This window comes from Lithobates pipiens, unplaced genomic scaffold (assembly GCF_037356315.1).
Source record: "Lithobates pipiens isolate NorthernLeopardFrog02 unplaced genomic scaffold, aLitPip1_a1.2 Scaffold_19, whole genome shotgun sequence".
Classification (NCBI taxonomy): domain Eukaryota; kingdom Metazoa; phylum Chordata; class Amphibia; order Anura; family Ranidae; genus Lithobates; species Lithobates pipiens.
Window position 1 is genome coordinate 172813285 of NW_027507764.1, and position 18927 is coordinate 172832211.

At 42.8% G+C, this 18927-nt stretch overlaps 1 protein-coding gene across 2 annotated transcripts in view; it reads right to left on the reverse strand.

Moving 5' to 3' along the window:
* Positions 1–18927, reverse strand: part of ABHD5 (abhydrolase domain containing 5, lysophosphatidic acid acyltransferase) — a 62184-nt gene that overhangs the window by 24972 nt on the left and 18285 nt on the right. For both annotated transcript variants that reach the window (XM_077491474.1, XM_077491473.1), the window contains exons 2-4: positions 15824–15909; positions 7724–8096; positions 3696–3850 (exon numbers count right to left, since the gene is read on the reverse strand). In XM_077491474.1, coding sequence (XP_077347600.1) covers positions 3696–3850; positions 7724–8096; positions 15824–15909 — 614 coding nt within the window. The remainder of the gene's footprint in view (positions 1–3695; positions 3851–7723; positions 8097–15823; positions 15910–18927) is intronic.

Sequence of the window (18927 nt, forward strand, 5' to 3'; positions counted from 1 at the left end):
TACCATTAGAGGATATATACTGTAGATACCATTAGAGGATATATACTGTAGATACCATTAGAGGATATATACTGTAGATACCATTAGAGGATATATACTGTAGATACCATTAGAGGAGAGATATACTGTAGATACTATGAATAAATCAATCTGATAAATATCGTCAGACTCATTAACTTTAACCCCATTTTAATACTGGCCAATTAATCGATTCCCAAAATAGTAATCGATTCATTTCATTATTGATTAGTTGTTTCAGCCTTACACCTGCCACAGTGGCAATTGCTAGTGGAATTTGTTGCTGCAGGACTTCACCATTAACAAAGTGGGGTTAATGTAGTACTATAGGCAAATTCCCCCCCCCCCCATTTTAGAGTAAGGGAGGGTCATAGCCTGTCCGGCTTTTTTGTCATTCGTGTCCCATTGAGGAGATTTATCGTCACTTCCTGTCCCAGAGCCATAATGGGAAGCGAGAGAAAAACCCTGCAAATTGGAGCAATCTCTTGGGTGCCCAAGGTCATCAGAGCTAGTGGCACCTTCGGAAGATTTCCCATCTATTATTTTTCTGGAAACAACTCAAAACTTAGCATTTTCTTTTACTTCCACCATCAAGGATAACGGTAAACAGGACAAATAGAGAGGGTGGATCTCCCTAACAGGGACACAGACCGCAATAAAAATCTGACAGGCATTCTAATACCTCTCCACTGCTAAAAAATTATTATAACTAAACCATATAGTAATGGGACTCAAATTTGTGTCTCAGGATGGTAAACCACTCAATTAGAAATTATCAAAACTTAATTACATCATATTAAAATACCACCTATATGGTGATCACTTAACACTTTTCAAAAACGTATAATTGCAGGGGTCACTGCATCAGACAATTTTTGTATATAATCCACAGAAGACAGTTGATGTCTGGGTCGACGTGTTTTGTGAGATTCCCCACTTCCTCAGGACCAAATTGCCCAGCTGATAATGCAGATGTCTGAAAGCACCTTCCCTGGTATTTACCGATAAGTCTGGCCAAAAAAAAAAAAAAAAAATAGAGATGGATCTTTTTTCAAATTCCCTTTACACACGTGCCAAGTTAAGCACCATTGCTACAGGGTAAGCGAGAGTGCACTGCGCACGTGTGGGTTTTGAACAAAGAAGAGTGCTCACTGCTGTGGTGCAGGATGGAACTGATCTTTACATTGGGAGGTTTTCAGGCAGGTTATAGGGATGGCCATAAGCCAAATTTTCCACGCTGCATATTTTTATTTTTTTTTAAACACACTGGGGCCCACTGACTGAATAGTGTATAGTACTAAAAAAGGTAAACTTAGACTTAAAAAAACTTCTGTAAGTTACACCGGTCATACCCCATGTCACGGCTTACAAGAAAATCTGTATTCTCCTCTGTCCCATGAATACCAGGCGGGTACTTATGCCCAGGATATCACTCACTCTCCGCCACAACCCTCAATCGAATAAAGTAGGCTGCACACCAATGACACCTTGCTCCTGATCTATTACACTGACAACTCCCTACTTAAGCCAAGCTCCTAGCACGTTTCACCCGTCGCAGGCCGTAGTTGTAGTGGAATAAACAGAGCTGGAGTAAGACGTCATTGAAGTGGGGCTCACTTTATTTGATTGAAAACCCTGTAAGTTTTGTCTCTATTTCCTGAAGATGCAACAGAATGTGAAAAGAAACATAGTCATCACCAGAACAGGTGTCTTCATCAGAATATTTCTGTTTTGGTGACAACTTTAGGATTCTGGATTTGCCATCACTTTGAGAGAGAATATTTCCTTCAGGGCCATAGACGGAATTGAAAAAATGGACATCCTTCGGAAACAAATGACTTAATCCAGGATGAACTTAACTCCACGTTAGCTCAATAAAACTCAGTGGAGAAGCCAAGAGGGTTCTCTTCCACCATCTAGCCAAGATCTCATCTCAACTCTACATATGCAGTGGCAGGAGACAGGATAAAACAACTCCCCAAAGTTCATCCAAAGAGCTTTTGGTCGTTCACCCCATAAGTGCTCTCAATATGGTATGATGTGTGTGAATGACTGAAAACTAAGAGAATACATGGAAACATTTTTTATAAATTTGATTGCAGAATTTTTTTTTTTTAAATGACTAAGTGTACCAAGGGGGAAGATAGCAATAGAATCATTTACTGGAAGAGAACAGAATCGCAATTTAATTAGGTCAAAGTCTTTTGATAAAACTTTACACTGATCACCTTGCAGGCAAATACATCATTTACTCAGAAATCAGGTTACATTATTCCCTTATGATAAACCTTGTAATCTCAGTGCTGATTCACTAGGTAGTAAGGACTGGCATGTACCCAACACCTAGGATTGCTTTGGGAATCCACGCACAATTCAAGCATTGCAGTCCTCACAAAAAAAAAAAAAAAAAACCTGCTTGGTTGGTGTTATAAATTGAATGAGCCAAAAATGACATAAATCATAAGATATTACTGAAACCAACACTTCAATAAAAAACTTCCAGGAGGTTCTAAATGCTTACACAGTCTATTTAAAATAAATTAAAAAAAAAAACAGAATACTTAAAACATTTATTAAAGTGAGGCTATTGTATCTGTGGGCAATCTTAGGCCTCTTTCACACGTGCGTCTCCAGCTAACGGATTCCGCTTGCTCAGCAGGGGGGATTGCTCTGCAGCTTATACACAAGGTCAGACATTCCGATCACAATAGCTGTCAGATTTTTTTGGACGGATTTTGTCCGAAACGGTCGCGCAAAGTTGTCAGAAAATCCGATCGTTCTGAACGAGGTGACGTCAAACACATACGTCGGGACTATAAACGGGCCAGTAGCCAATAGCTTTAGTCTCTTTGTTTATTCTGAGCATGCGTGACACTTTGTCCATCGGAATTGTCTACACACGATCGGAAATTATGCGATTGGATTTTGTTGTTGAAAAATTTAGATCCTGCTCTCAAAATTTGTGCGTCGGAAAATCCGAAGGAAAAAGTCCAATGGAGCCCACACACGGTTGGATTTTCCGACCACATGATCCAATTGCACATTTTCCGTCGGAAAATCCAACCATGTGTATGGGGCATTTAAGGGAACCGGTCACATGGATGGAGGAGCCTAGAAGAGTAAGGATGAATTAAAATGCTTTTCATTGTTACCCTAAGGAAAATATGAGCATTTAACCCTTCCAGTGCAGGGAAACCCTATATATAAAAGGAATACTGATAATCCTGAAGACAAACAGAAAACCCCAAATAAATCTACTAATATGTTATTCTTTCGAGGAGCAGTTAAAAAAAAAAAAATAATAATAATAATAATAATTCTTGGTAGTGCCATTATTAGGCGACTGATTAAGCCACAATTAACAAAGGAAAGCACAACCAAAAAGCTACATAAAAATCAATTAAAGAAGCAGATTGCATATATAAATCTGAAACAGTGAGCAGGAGAAAAGTAAAAGATGCCTACAAGTTTTGTAAAAAGTGTGCAAAAAAAAAAAAAGGGAATTGCAGATTCAAAATAAACTTTAGCCTTTATCCTGCACAAGCCATTTTATTTTCACAAAGCATGCACCAGGTTTACCACACTGCAAATAATAGTAGCGACAGTACATAATGACATTATGTAATCCCAACAAATGTCAGGAAGAATTCCTTTAAATCTGGAGTGAACTTACTGACCCAGTGGTCCTGCTAAACGAAGTCCTGCTAAGGGATTAAATGGACTTAAAACAGCACCAACAGCTTTAATCCAGATTGGAATGGACCTTTCGTCTGTTGCATTGTCAGGTCTGTCTGGAAATCCCCATGGCTCTACCAAAATAAGGCTTTTTACCCTATAAAAAAAAAAAAAAATGAAATGAAGAAAACAGTGGACTTCATTTTTCACTGCTGCAGGATAGCATTTGTAAACCACTTTTCTTTATGGTCTAAAAAAGGGAAAGGATACATGTCTAATATTTTTAACTTTTACATTTAAACAGGCCTTTGAAAGAGCTGGTACCACAAGGTCCCCGTTACCTAAAATTACCTTTGTTGCTAGGTGCCCAGCTTCCCTGAATTTGGGTCTAAGCCCTGCCTTACTGTCATGCTTCTGTGCAATATAAGCTCTCCAGTGGACATTTAAAGGCACTCTTATTAGACTAGATGTAGGCCGGAAGGTGGATCTTTTCGCAAACAAACAAAACACCTTTACACTGTCCCAAAATTTAAAAAAAACAAGTTTTGTCTTTAGTTCTAATTTAATAAAAGCTTACAATGAGGGGGGTCCAACCTGTAGTCCAAAATGGCTATGAACGTGGCCCAACACAAAAATCGTAAAACTTGCCTATAAATGTTGATTTTTTTTTGTATGGCAATTTTTTGTAAAAACACATTTCCACACATGCAGCTAAAGAAAAACTAGACAATGGGGGGTTATTTACGAAAGGCAAATACACTTTGCACTACAAGTGCAAACTACAAGTGCAAACTGCACTTGAAATTACACTCAGTGCACTTGGAAGTGCGGTCGCTGTAAATCTGAGGGGTAGATCTGAAATGAAGGGAAGCTCTGCTGATTTTAATCGTCCAATCATGTGCCAGCTAAAATTCAGTTTTTTATTATTCTTGCATGTTCCCCTCGGATCTACAGCGACTGCACTTCCAAGTGCACTTGTAGTGCAAAGTGGATTTGCCTTTAGTAAATAACCCCCAGAGTCTCTTTACTTGACTTTTATAAACATTATCTTCCCAAAGAAAAATATGTCACTCTTCACAATCACGCTTTATTCAGGTCATCAATTTTCAGCAACACCTATTTTCAAGGTTGAAGCACATAAAGTGAAAAATCAGAACCAAAATATTTGATGAGCACCATAAGAATTCATTGAGAATTACTACTACAGTCATCTAAACAGATATTGATGTGTTTGTTTTTTTAATCAGTTTTATGTTGCACTCTTACTTTTAGAACAAAAATAATTGAAGTTTTATTACTCAGATACATTACCTAGATCAGCAATCGTTAACTTGCGATCTGCCTAACTTTTTCTGCTTCTCAGCTATCCTTATTGTTAGTGTATTTTATATGTGGCCCAAGACCATTCCTCTTCTTCCAATGTGGCCCAGGAAGGTCAAAATTTTGGACACCCCTGATTTACATCTTAGATTTTCATAATGGCTAAAACAATTCCATATATTTGCTTCCACTCTTAAATGGTGGCATAGCTATGCCACTTCAGTTGTTGTGTACATGTGCAATGTCACCCATGGGGTTGTATGGGTTTAAAATCACCCCAGCGCTATTGATAATCTGCAGATTTGGTGGCTATTTCTCACAGTGCGCATTTTTCTTATGGCACCATAAAAAAAAACTAACTGTACCAGTGTTAAAATGAAAATATATTTTGTGCATTTGTATTGTCTTTCTTTGTTGTGCAAAGCTGAAATCTCTGGATTTTGCCACCTATCTGGGATACGATCTACATGCAATATATTCCGTGGTTTGTTTGAGTAGTATAGTGGTATGGGGTAGCATTGGTAGCAAACAGAGCTTCACAAATTGTGAAAGAGAGGTGATTTTTTTTAAAGTAAAGAATCCTCTTGCAGACTCACGCAGGAAAGTTGCTGCACACAAGTGTCTCAATACACCAAAGCCAGGTTGCATGAAAAAAACTGACAGCTCGGGTCAGAGTCGTTGTACTAACCATGCAAGATTAGTTCCAGCGATCTCCCCCGCTGAGCTGTTGTGTTCTGATGTGGGGACCGCTCCCACCAGATCATGGCGAAAAGCATTCTCTGCCATTGGCCGAGTGCTGAACGCGAGTCGTCGGCTGCTTATTTTCCAGCATGCATGTCCAACAGGAGCCAGTCGTCAGACCAACATACACACGGGGCAGAATGTCGACCGGTATTTTTTGTACTGGCAAAGGTCTCCTAACATTCTGCCCGTGTATACTGGGATTAACTCTGTATGTGCTCTTTAACGGGATGCAGAAATGGCAAAAAGGACTGAGACCTTATAGACACAGACAAAGCAGGGACAAGAATCTGTTACCTTAGCCCAGCACTGTCAACTTAAGACCCCTTTCACACCACACCGCCCATTGCATGGGCGGTAAAACGCCGCTATTTTTGCGGCGCATTTCGGACGCTAGCGGGGCGCTTTTACCCCCGCTAGCGACCGCGAAAGGGTTAAAACCACCGGCAATACGCCGCAATAGCGGCGTTTTGCCGGTGGTATTACAGCGCTGCCCCATTGATTTCAATTGGGAGCAGCAGTGGAGGAGCGGTAAACACACCGCTCCTTCACCGCTCCAAAGAAGTTGCTGGCAGGACTTTTTCCTGATGTCCTGCCAGCGCACCGCTGTAGTGTGAAAGCCCTCGGGACTTTCACACTACACACAATGGTGCAGCTTCTTTAGGGCGCTATAGCACCTGCAAAACGCCCTGGTGTGAAAGGGGTGTAAAAGTAAAAAACTGGGGGAGTTGATTCTCATTTAAAAACAGCCAAAGAGATTATAAATCCACACTGTGTGCACCAATTGCCTTTCCAAACCAAGAGATTACCTTGCAAGAGCGACCTCATCATTGTGGTGTATGTAGTCTGTGTGGGGAGCAGCACTGTGGGAGGGACCCTGTTGGCCCATCCACTACAGGCTGCCTGCAGAAAACAATAGCAGGGGGCAGATACAAGGTCACTCACTGGCCACTAGGGCAGTGATGGCAGACCTTGGCACCCCAGATGCTTTGGAACTACATTTCCCATGATGCTCAACTACTCTGCAGAGAGTGCATGAACATCATGGGCAATGTAGTTCCACAATATCTGGAGTGCCAATGTTCGCCATCACTGCACTAGGGGGTGCCAATCAGTGGGTCCAACAGACCCAATGCCTGCCGGCCTCCCGCGATCGTTGCCGGTAGAGGCAGAACGGCGATCTGCCCATGTAAACAAGGCAACAAGGTAAACAAGGAACACCAATCTTTATCATCTTTACCCAGTCAGACCATACCATACACAGCAAGCACTAGCTAGGCACACAGTTAACCCTTTGATCACCCCTGATGTTAACCCCTTCTCTGCCAGTGTCATTAGTACAGAACAGTCCATATTTTTAGCACTGATCACTGTATTAGTGTCACTGGTCCCCAAAAAAAGCGTCAGGTGTCTGATTTGTCTGCCGCAATGTCACAGTCCCACTAAAAATCGCTGATCACTGCCATTACTAGTAAAGTATATAAAAATGTCCATACATCGATCCCATAATTTGTAGAAGGGATCTTTTTTGCAAACCAATCAATATACGCATACTGGAATTTGTTTTTTTACCAAAAACATGTAGCAGAATACATATTGGCCTAAATTGATGAATAAATTAGATTTTTTTACGTTTTAAAAACAGAAAGTAAAAAATATTGTTTTTTTTCCCCCAAATTGTCACTTTTGTTTGTTTATAGCGCAAAAAATAAAAACAGCAAAAGGTGATCAAATAGCACCAAGCTCTGGACATGAAAAGGATATACATTTTATTTGGTTACAGCATCGCACGACCACGCAATTGTCACAGCGTACAGCGTCGCACGACCACGCAATTGTCACAGCGTACAGCGTCGCACGACCACGCAATTGTCAGTTAAAGTAACGCAGTGCCTTATCGCAAAAAATGGTCTGGTCATTAAGGGAGTAAAAACTGGTTAAAAACACAATTCTTTATTAGACAACTTACCTTGAAGGGTATTCCATAGCGTAAGCTGAAGCTAAAAAAGCTCCCAGGTTATGCCCTAAAAAAATCATATGATCCAGACCCATTGCAATTCTCCAGTCTTCTATTGACTGCACAAACTGCATCTCTGCCTTTTCAGGATCATTTTCAAAGTGAGGTCTGCTACTGCGTCCAAATCCCAAGATGTCAAAAGCATAGACAGTTCTGTTTTGACAAAGAGATTCAAAATTGAGTGCCCAAAGTCCAACTCCTCCTCCAAACCCATGGAGTAACACTAGTGGAGTCTTCTGAGATAGCGGTTGTGTGAATGACAAGGTCCAGATTTGGTTTCCTCCAGACAGTAATACATATTCATTGCTGTAGGAACTGGTTATACCTGAAAAGTGAAAAATAAATAATTAGCATCTTTTTATATTGCACAAAAAGCGCAAGTTCGCAGTGGAGAACTGCAATGGGTCTGGATTATTAGAAAAAAAAAAAAAAAAAAAAAAAAAAAAACACTGAACACCCTCCCTATGCCTCTGGTCCTTGCTGTACTTACCTCCGTGGGGGATGAGCAGTCAATGACTGCGCAACCGGTGTAGCAGTATGGGGATTTGATATCCCCACTCTTCTCTTCTGGGACAGATTAGAGTGGTTCTAATTGGTCAGTATTGGCACAGAGCTCCGTAGTGCTGCAGAGAGAAAGGGGGGTGGGGGGCGCTACATCACCAGCATTGAAACAGACCGCTCAACACCCACAGAAGTAAATGGAGATCAGGGGGCTGGGAAGGGTGTTAGTTCACCGTCCAAACAAAAGTAATAATGGGAAGATGCAAAATATCACATGACATAACATCACTGGAGTCCATGAGAAACATAAAAAGCCTACAGTTGATTTAACCTAACAGTTTAAGCTGTATTTGAATATATGCAATTAGGAGGTGCACCGAAATTTCGGCCTCTGAAAATTATCAGCCCAAAACAGTGTTTTTTCATTTGGCTGATAGCAAAAAAAATGGCAGATACTGAAAGGGGGCGGGGTCCACCTCGGGCGCCGCCCATTGGGGGAGTGGCACACCCCAGCCCTTCACTCCCTCCTCTTCCCCTCCCTCCTCGACGTGATCTCTGCATGTCACAGAGCTGAATTGTCCGGGCCGTAGTAACAATGTCCCACCTCCTGTGATAGACGGCACACTGATCCAATGACGGGACATTGAATCAGTATGACATGATCACAGGAGGCGGGACATTGTTACTACAGCCCCGACAATTCAATGTGAAGCTGGAAATCAATGAAGTAGACACCGCTACTCCAGTGATCTCCTCTAGTTCCTGGTTCCTTTGCAGAGTGGCTGGTCTGCTGCATTTTGAACAAAGGAGGTTGGCTATTCAGTACAAGCGCCATTCAGAGAATGCTTTGCACATTCTGAATGCATGCAAAGCATTCTTTGTAATTGGAGAACGCAATGTCCAATCATAGAATGCTTTGCATTTAGAAAATGCAAAGTATTCTCTGAATGGCGCCCTATGCATGAAGGTGAAAAACCTTCTGTGCTGCAGCTCTCCCTCAGTCACCCCATTTTTCTTACCGGAGCCTGAGCTGATGCAGCAATATGCACAAGTGCAGCGGCTCCAGCCGCTGTCGCTCTCCTCATTGGACAGACTTATAGCAGTGCGAGCCTTTGGCTCAATCAAAAGCTGTGACACTGGAGCGGGGCAGAGTCCCACTGTGAGTCAACGGACGGAGCAGTTGGACTCAGACAGATGCCCCCATGGAAAGCAGCTTTCCATGGGGGCACCCGATGAAGAAGAGCCAGGAGTGCTAGTGGGGGACCCCAGAGGAGGATCAGGGCTGCTCTGTGCAAAAACATTGCACAGAGCAGGTGAGTATAGACAAGTTTGTTTTGTTTTTTTTCGGTTTTTTTTAATCAAAGGTTTACAATCAACTGACCTATGCAGAACAAGACTGCATACAGTTTCACTTACAATTAGGGACCATTTCACAGTTTCGATACTAGTATTTTTTGTTATATGTGTATTTGCACAAACGATTCACATATACATTTTATGTCATTATATGTATATTGTTTTTCACTATTGTGGCAATTTATCGATTGTTATGCCAGCTGCTGTCTTGGTCGTCTTTTTTTTTGTTCTTTAAGGGCACATTACTGTTTTCTTTCATTGCTGTCCTCTCGCTATGGAATTGCTGGTAACCAGTTAGCCAAGCTGATTCAGTGGTTTGAGTCACTAGCCTGCAGTAGGTAGGCATACCTGGGGTTTGGACTCTTTCCTCATGAGTGTTGCAAAGTAATGAAAGCAACAACCAGGCAATTTGAGAGAAGTATATGGTTCCATTGCAGACCTGCTTTGAAAATACTATTTACCTGGCTGCCTACCGCTTCAATATTTGGTAATTAAACAAACATGTGGAAAGTGAAGTCAAAACTCCTTATTTGAGTACTTTCTCTGAATCAGCTTTAATAAAAACTAAAGCCAGAGAATTAGCATTTTTCTGAAAAGAAAAGGAAAAAAAATAAAAATAAAAAAAAGGAAAAATCAGCACAGATTTCCTTTAAAATACTTTCAGATTTCAATCCATATCTGTTCAACAGAGTACTGGTCTGCATGAATTCATACACAAACAAAACCAATCACCAATAACTGGATTATTAATCACTTTCCAACTGGGCCAATTCAAACAGTCTCACAAACATAACAATCATTCTTTTGCTAGAAAATGACTTAGCACCCCCAAACATTATATATATTTTTAGCAGAGAACCTAGGGATCAAAATGGCAGTTGTTGCAATTTTTTTTTATATCATGCGGTATTTGCACAGAAATTTTTCAAACGTGTTTTTTTGGGGGGAAAAAAAAAAAAAATACTTTTATGAATGAAAAAAAAAAAAAAAAAAAAAAAAAAGCACAATATTTACCCAAATTTTGTTTGTAGTATGTGAAAGATGAGGTTACGCCGAGTACATAGATGCCCAACATGTCACACCTTAAAAATGTGCATGCTTGCGAGATGGTGCCAATCTAAGATACTTAAAAATCTTCATAGGCGACGCTTCGGCGCTTGAAACTTTTTTTTACAGGTTACCAGACGCATCTTGGGCTAGAATTATTGCTCTCACTCCAACATTCGCGGTGATACCTCACATGTGTGGTTTGAACACAGTTTACATATGCGGGCACAACCTACGCAAGCGTTCGCTCCTGCGTGCAAGCACGAGGTGATGGGGCACTTTAAAAAAAATAAAAAATTATTATTTTTTACACCTTCCCTTAAAACGGAGTTCCGCCCACCCCTTTAAAAATGAAAAGTTAGCAGCTACACATGCAGTAGCTGCTGACTTTAAGATTAGGACACTTACCTGTCCTTGAGTTCAGCGATGTCGGCACTGTAGCTGATGTTTCCATCGGCTGGTCGGATGCTGCCTTTCGGCTTTATGACTAGATCCCTACTGCGCGAAGGACGCTGTGCTCTCTCTCTGGCCCGGCAGAAGGGGGAGGGATGAGGGGGGCCGAGCTGCTGGCGTAATTCACTGCGGCCCGGCCTCCCGAAAATGGGAATAGGGTACCTGTAAAAAACAAGCATCTCCCCCCTTAAAGGTGTGGCACTGGGGGGGAGGGGAGAGGAATCAGATAAGCGGAAGTTCGACTTTTGGGTGGAACTCCGCTTTAAATCATTTTTATTCCTATTACAGGAAAACTTTGGTTTGAGAGCGTTTTGCAAGACAAGCAAACTTTTTTAATCAATTTTGACTTGATATACAAGCGATGACTTGGTATACAAATAGTGTCACGTCACAACTGAGTATAAAAGAGAAGAGAGGCACCTCTAAGTGTTGCAATATGGTTAATTTAATGAAGGTACAACATTTAGCAACATATTGCTACACTTAGAAGCGCCTCTCTTCTCTTTTATACTCTGTAGCTCCTGCTGGATTTTGCTTCTAATCCCCTTTTGAAGGCTGCCATTTGTTAATGGACATTTTATGGTTACACAACCTATCATATTGCTATAATCTTTTTCTATGGACTAAAAACTGAAGGACCTATGAATGATTGGTTATGGAACGAATCATTTGAGTTTCCATTATTTCTTATGAGGAAATGTGCTTTGATATACAAGTGCTTTGGATTACAAGCATGCTTCTGGAACAAATTATACTCACAATCCAAGGTTTTACTGTACAAGGAATGTAAACATCCCATGTAATAGGGATAGGGCATGAAAGGTCCTCTTTACGGAGAGATCTGGGGTCTATAAGCCCCCACATCTTCCTCTATGCTGGAAATCCTGAGATTGAAAAAAAAATAAAAATAAGAAAGAGATATATAGGCTTTCCGGCAAAAAAAAAAAAAAAAAAACAACAGCAGTGTTTACATCTGCTGGAAGTGATGTCATGATGTCGCTTCCGGCTTTCGAGGGTCAAAGATGACTGGGGACCCGTTTCATTCTATGCCTCCCCTATTGCATGGGAGAGACCAAGGAAGCATTCAGATATCACCACTTAAAGCCCAGGACGTCACACAAGGGCTGACTTTGGGCAAGTGGTTAAAGAAGAACTCCACTAAACTCCAATCTGAGCATCTAAGCCATGTCAAGAACAGAACCCTTTCTGTGAAAAAAAAGGTGTCTCAAGTCAAATATAAGTGGAAGGATTTAAAATAAGAAATTTGTGTAGCCTCCTATGCCTGTTCTAATAGTTGTCTCAGGTGGCCACACGCCTTCCACTAAGGGGACATTCCCCCCTATACACTGAGGTAACATGCCTGTTACCACAACACACAGCAGATAAGTTAGTGTACTGCAGTGCTATTCATTTTCAATGGAACCCCAACACACAAAGGGGCTCACTGTATGACGACACTACCATATGGTCCTCTGCGTTACTTAATAAGTCATGTCCAAATTTCATACATTTAACAGGGCTGCCTTTATGCAAGTTAAACACAACCCAATGGACTGGCTTGGCGTGAATGGACGGTAAATTTATCGAAACACACGTCAAACACAGGTCAGCACATTGCTATTGACTTTACTGGATCAGTACACAGCAGTCCAGGGGCTGCATTTGACCCGCTTTGCTGCGTTCTCTCATCCTATCAAGGAATGTCTGCAGCGGCAGGCAAAGTCGGTCACACAGCCTTTTACTTTAAAGCTGTGGTCTCCATTTGAATGCCGCTAGATGCATTCGAATTGAATAAAACAGCGTTTGACATAAACGCCGGTTGACACAAACCCTTATTTATTCACATTTAAGATGTATAAATAGGTTCAGCACATCACATGGCCTCACATTTTCTCACAACTTTTTCTATTTGAATAAACAATAAGGAAGAAGCAAGTCAATGATGCATGCTGCAGTAACCATTATTGCTTCTACTCTGGGAGTCAATGGGGTAGTTTGCACAGGGGTTGCATGTACAGTATATACTACTTTTTATATACACAAGCACAGATACTTGCACAATAGATGCCGATAGTAGAGAACTGAGATTGAGGGGGTTTTCCACAACACATCAGCCTGTTACTATTAGTGTCTTAAAAGAGTCGTAAAGGCAGAAGGTTTTTTATCTTAATGCATTCTATGCATTAAGATAAAAAGCCTTCTGCGTGTAGCAGCCCTCCCCAGCACCCCCCAATACTTACCCGAGCCTCATCTCTGTCCTGCGATGTCCATGAGTCCCTCAGCTGTCCGGGGCTCTCCTCCTCATTGGCTGCACAGCAGCAGCGCAATTGGCTCCTGTGGCTGTGAAATTCAGTTAGCCAATTGGGAGAGAGAGGGAGCGGGGCCAAATTGCAGCTCCGTGTCTGAATGGACACACAGAGCTGCAGCTCAGCTCAGGTGCCCCCATAGCAAGCTGCTTGTTGTAGGGAGCACTCAACAGGAAGGAGAGGCCAGGAGCAGGGAAGAAGGACCCGGGAAGAGGAGAATCCAAGCTGTTCTGTGTAAAATCAACTGCAGATAGGAGGGAAGTTTAACAGGTTTTTTTTTTTTTTTTTTTAAATAACAAAAGGGGGGGGGGGGGAGGGAGACTTTACAATCACTTTAAGTGTAGCCTAATGCTGATCAAGCCGCCCTTGCTGCTTTAATGCTACCATCAGCTAGACCAGGGATTAGCAATCTTTAAAGGAGGTAGAGCTCTACCTGAACAACATGGAAGAGATCAAAGGCCATCGGGGGTTTGGTATAATTTGACAGCAGCGTAAGCCAATAGCGCTGCCATTTCAGTCAATGAGAGAGTCCCGGGCAGCGAGGCAATCCTACACTGAATGCATTAAAGTGGATGTCCATGCTAAAATTCATTTCCCTGCATCTATAGCCACCAACATTCTAACACTAACCTATCTGGCCCTGTAAAGAAAAAAAAAAAAAATGAGTATACATACCTTTTCTGCAGGCGATCCAACCTGATCTCCAGCGGCGGAAGCTTTGCAAAGGTCACAGCCAACAACAGCTGTGAAATGAATAGGAAATGTCCTCTGCACCCGCCTATACAGCAAAGCTGCGGTTGACAGGTCAGCGTGGGATCGAGTCAGATCACCTGCAGAAAAAGTATGTATAGCGATTTTTTTCTTTATAGGGCTAGATAGGTTAGTGTTGGAATGCTGGTGGCTATAGATGCAGGGAGTTTAGTTTCAAGATGGGCTTCTATGTTAAAGGAGTTGTAAACCCTCATAGTTTTTCACCTTGATGCATTCTAGGCATTAAAGGTGAAAAACCTTCTGCTGCGCAACTACCCCCAAGAGCCCCCCCTTTTCTTACCTGAACCCGACCGTTCCAGCGATCGCTCCAGACACTGTCTCGGGTTCTCATTGGATAGATTGATAGCAGCCACTGATTCCCGCTGCTCTCAATCAAATCCAGTGACACTGTAGCCGGGGGAGAGTCCGAGTCCTGCTGTCTGTGTCAATGGACGCAGCACCAGGACTTGGGAGTGCACCCACACAGGTGCACTCAGGGAAAACGCTTCTCCGAGGGGGCACCAGATGGAGAGGAGGAGCATGGAGCACTGCAGAAAAGGATGCTCAAAAAACAAAACCAAAAAAAACAAAGCTTTACAATCACTTTAAAAGCAGAGTTTGCCAGGGGAAAAAAATAAATAAAAAAAAGTCAGCAGCTACAAATAATTTTCCGGGGAGCAGGCAATGTCAGCTCAACTCATGGGTGCTGCCGCTGCCAGTGAAGCTTTTCAGCTTCACTCCTGGTTCCCTACTACGCATGTGTGAGTCGCGCTGCACATTCTGAATGGCCCCTGCTGTCTTCTGGGACCTGTGGAGGGGCTGGACATGGCATAGTTTGCTGCAGAAAGTGTAGAAATCTGTGCCCGAAAGTGGGAGTAAATACCTGGCTTTGACAGGTATCTGCTCCCCCCTGAAAGGTGGCAAATACGACACCGGAGGGAGGGGGGATTGGAATCCGATAAGCGGAAGTTAAATTTCTGCGTGGAACTCCGCTTTAAGTTTAAAAAAAACTTCTGACTTTACAACCACTTTAAAGTGGTTGTAAAGTTAAGACATTGCTTACCCGTAATGAAGGTAAAAACATATCTCAGTAAATCTATATAAGCTCCTCACCTTCCTATATACTTACCTGTGCCCTATATTGATCCAGCGCTGTGCCAGTGTGCAGCCAGCGCTGCCCTCTCTCGTCACACAGACAAAGAGGCAGCAGCAGAAGTAAAACATCTGCATGATAGAAGTGATTACAATGCCCCACTTAATATGTATGCGAAATTGAAGACTACAGAAAAGTTATGGTTGAGATCATGATTCCTTGCAAATCAGGTTTATAGAATTACTAGGTCTTTGAGCCCAGGAAGGATGCCACCCAACCCACAAATTCTGAAACCCAAAGGCTCACCCCAAAGATTTGCAATGTCACATCATCAGCTATGCCATGGAAAAGGAAGAAACAGCCAAACAAGGAGAAACAAGCAATACCAGGACTACCTTGTTCCACTTGCATGAGGACTATTGGACCTTCTGGCTTACCACACCATGCCACAGATGAATAGAAAGCCATGTTCTTGAACTCCATCTACAATTTCTAAAATTCACATCAATACTGAAGAGTTAATTCCACATGTTCAATATAACTTACACTTCAGCATTTTCTCTTCAGCCTCCTTCAGATGAGCCACAGATGTGGGACACCAGGCTGGGAGCCAGTTACTAAGCCATCCTGACCTAGAACACAGAAAGAAAAAAAAAATGGAGTATGTCATGCATAGTTCAGATTTCCTAACGTTACACAATATCCCTAGGGGAAAATTCTCAAAATAATGGCAAAAGCACACTTAAAAACACTTACATGTCAAAAAAAAAAGTGTGCAATTGGACGACTGAACTTGCATTGGATTCGCAGGAAAAAATAAAAAAATAGTGCGGGGACTTTTCCCCCCCGCACTGGAATTGGATCGCATGGGTGTGCTCACCCATGCGATCCGATTCCTGTCCGAATCCAAAGTTTGCACTGCGATCAGTGAACCGATCTGGGGGTGTCATTAACATTGTATTGTCACCCGCATCAGTTCGCAGAGGGCAGTGTGAACTGTCGGCAGGAAACATGAGATGCGGGAACCAGCACTGGAATCGCGCATCACTACAGTGTGAACCTAGGCTTAACGTGATATTAAGGCTAGGTTCACACTATAGCGATGCGGGAACCAGTGCCGATTCCCGCATGTCTCCCGCAGGCAGTTCACACTAACCTCTGTGAACCTCTGCGGGTGTCAATATAATGTTAATGACACCCCCAGATTGTTTAACAGATCGGAGTGTGGACTGTAGATTTGGACTATAATCGGATAGCATGGGTGAGAACACCCATGCAATCCAATTCCAGTGGGGGGAGGGGGGAAGTCCCTGCACCTTTTCAATGCGAGTTCACGAGTTCAGCCATACAACTGTATGGTTGAACTCGCAATGCAGAGACATTGCATGTGATCGGCACTGCAGTGCGGTTGCGAATCACACGCGATGTCTGACATCGCACAAGTGTGAACCCGGGCTAAAGGTCCATTTAAAAAAAAAATAACAAACATGTCATACTTACCTGCTCTGTGAAACGGTTTTGCACAGAGCAGCCCTGAACCCCATCTTTTCAGGCCCCCTACCTTTGCTCCTGGCTCCTCCTCTTCAGTCAGTGCCCCCAATAGCAAGCAGTTTACTCTGGAGGCACTGGTGCCTACTCTCTCCTGAACCCCACTCTATGCGTCCATAAGACACACAGAGCCGCGGCCCACCCCTGTCCCTGCTCTCCGCTTATTGACTCACTGGCTGTGATTGATACCTGTCTAAGGCAGATATTTGCACCCACTTCCGGGCATAGACACCCACGGGTCCCCCCTACGCCTCTTCCCATCCCCCCGCGCTGTCTGCTGGGACACACATGGGTCCCAGAGACAGCAGGGACCATTCGGATTCAGCGCGACTCGCGCATGTGCAGTAGGGAACCGGGAAGTGAAGCCGCAAGGCTTCATTTCCTGATTCCCTTACCAAAGATGGTGGCGGCAGCACCCAGATGAGTGTCCTTATTTTAAAGTATTTGTAGCTGCTGTCCTTTAAAAAAAAATAAAAAATTTGCGGGTTTAAAGGTTAGGGGTGCAAATTCCCCGTCTTGCCCCAGGCACTGACATCCCATGCTAGAGCTAAGGAAAAAAAAAGAAAATAAAAAAAAAAAGAAGAAGGGCTCATAACTTTTTCAGCTGGCTCCTAGATTTAAAGAAATTTTGCCAAGCCCGCTTTAACAAGAGGATGCACAGTAACATGAGAAAAAGCAAGAAAATGACAAATGGATTGTGATTGAAAAGAAGATAAATAATCTAATTGGAAATGGCTCTTTGTCCTATATTTTGCATTCTCTCTCCTCCTATCTGGTGTTTACATGAACAGTGATGTGCGTTGTGGCTCAAGATATGCAACTTCATAAACATTTCTTCACATTTTATAACTTGTGGTGAATATGGTTTCACAACAGGTCAAGGGCTGTCCTTGTGTTTAGTGTATGCTGTGCCCGCCTAGAACACATCATCTGAACCTTCCATACACTCACACCCCTGACTTCTTACACAAAAGCCACTATGTACAACGTAGAGAAAACTATGCTCAACTGAAACCAATGGGAAGTTCTGACAGGCGCCTTCTATAATAAATATAAAATGTAATAACATTACACTCACAAGCTACTTTAATAGGTACACCTGTTCAATTTCTTGGTAACACAAATTGCTAATTGGCCAATCACATGGCAGCAACTCAATGCATTTAGGTATCTAGATGTGATGAAGCAGACTTGCTGAAGTTCAAACCGAGCATCAGAATGGTGGCTGGGGGGGGGGGGGGGGGGGGGGGGGATTTAAAGCGGTGTTCCAATTTAAAAAAAAATAATAATTGAAAGTCAGCAGCTACAAATACTGCAGCTGCTGACTTTTAATAATCGAGCACTTACCTGTCCCAGGGTCCAGCGATACAGGGGATCGAAGCCCCGCTCGTTCCCCCCCTCCATTCGGTGGCACCGGCATTGTAACTGTGGGCGCCCGGCTGTGGCTTCAAAGCCGTGCACCCACTGCACATGCGCAAGAGCCACCGCAATCATCTGGGACCCGTCATGTGTTCCAGATGATTGACAAGAGGGGGGGGCGGAGCTGAGCCCTTCCTGAGCCGAGGGGAAGTGATGTCACCAGCTCAGGCACTGACGGAGGCAGTCTACGAGGGACCCCCTAGCAACAGCCATTTAGAGGTGAGTTTAAAAAAAATCCAAATGTTTTTTATTAGGAACATTAATGTTTTTTTTTTTTTGCGTGCAACCCCACTTCAAGTGGCTTTGAACGTGGCATGGTTTTTTGTGCCAGACGAGGTGGTCTGAGTATTCCAAAAAAAACACAGATCTACTGGGATTTTCACGCACAACCATTTTTAGGTTTACAGAGACTGGTCCAAAAAAATAAAATAAAAAAAAGAATATTCAGTGAGCGGCAGTTGTGTGGACAAAAAGATGCCTTGTTGATGTCAGAAGAGAATGGGCAGACTGGTTTGAGATGATAGAAAGGCAACAGTAACTCAAATAACCACTCGTTACAACCAATAGAATACCATCTCTGAATGCACAACACATCAAACCTTGAAGCAGATGGGCTACAGCAGCAGGAGACCACACCAGGTGCCATTACTAAGAACAGGAAACTGAGGCTATAACTCGCAAAG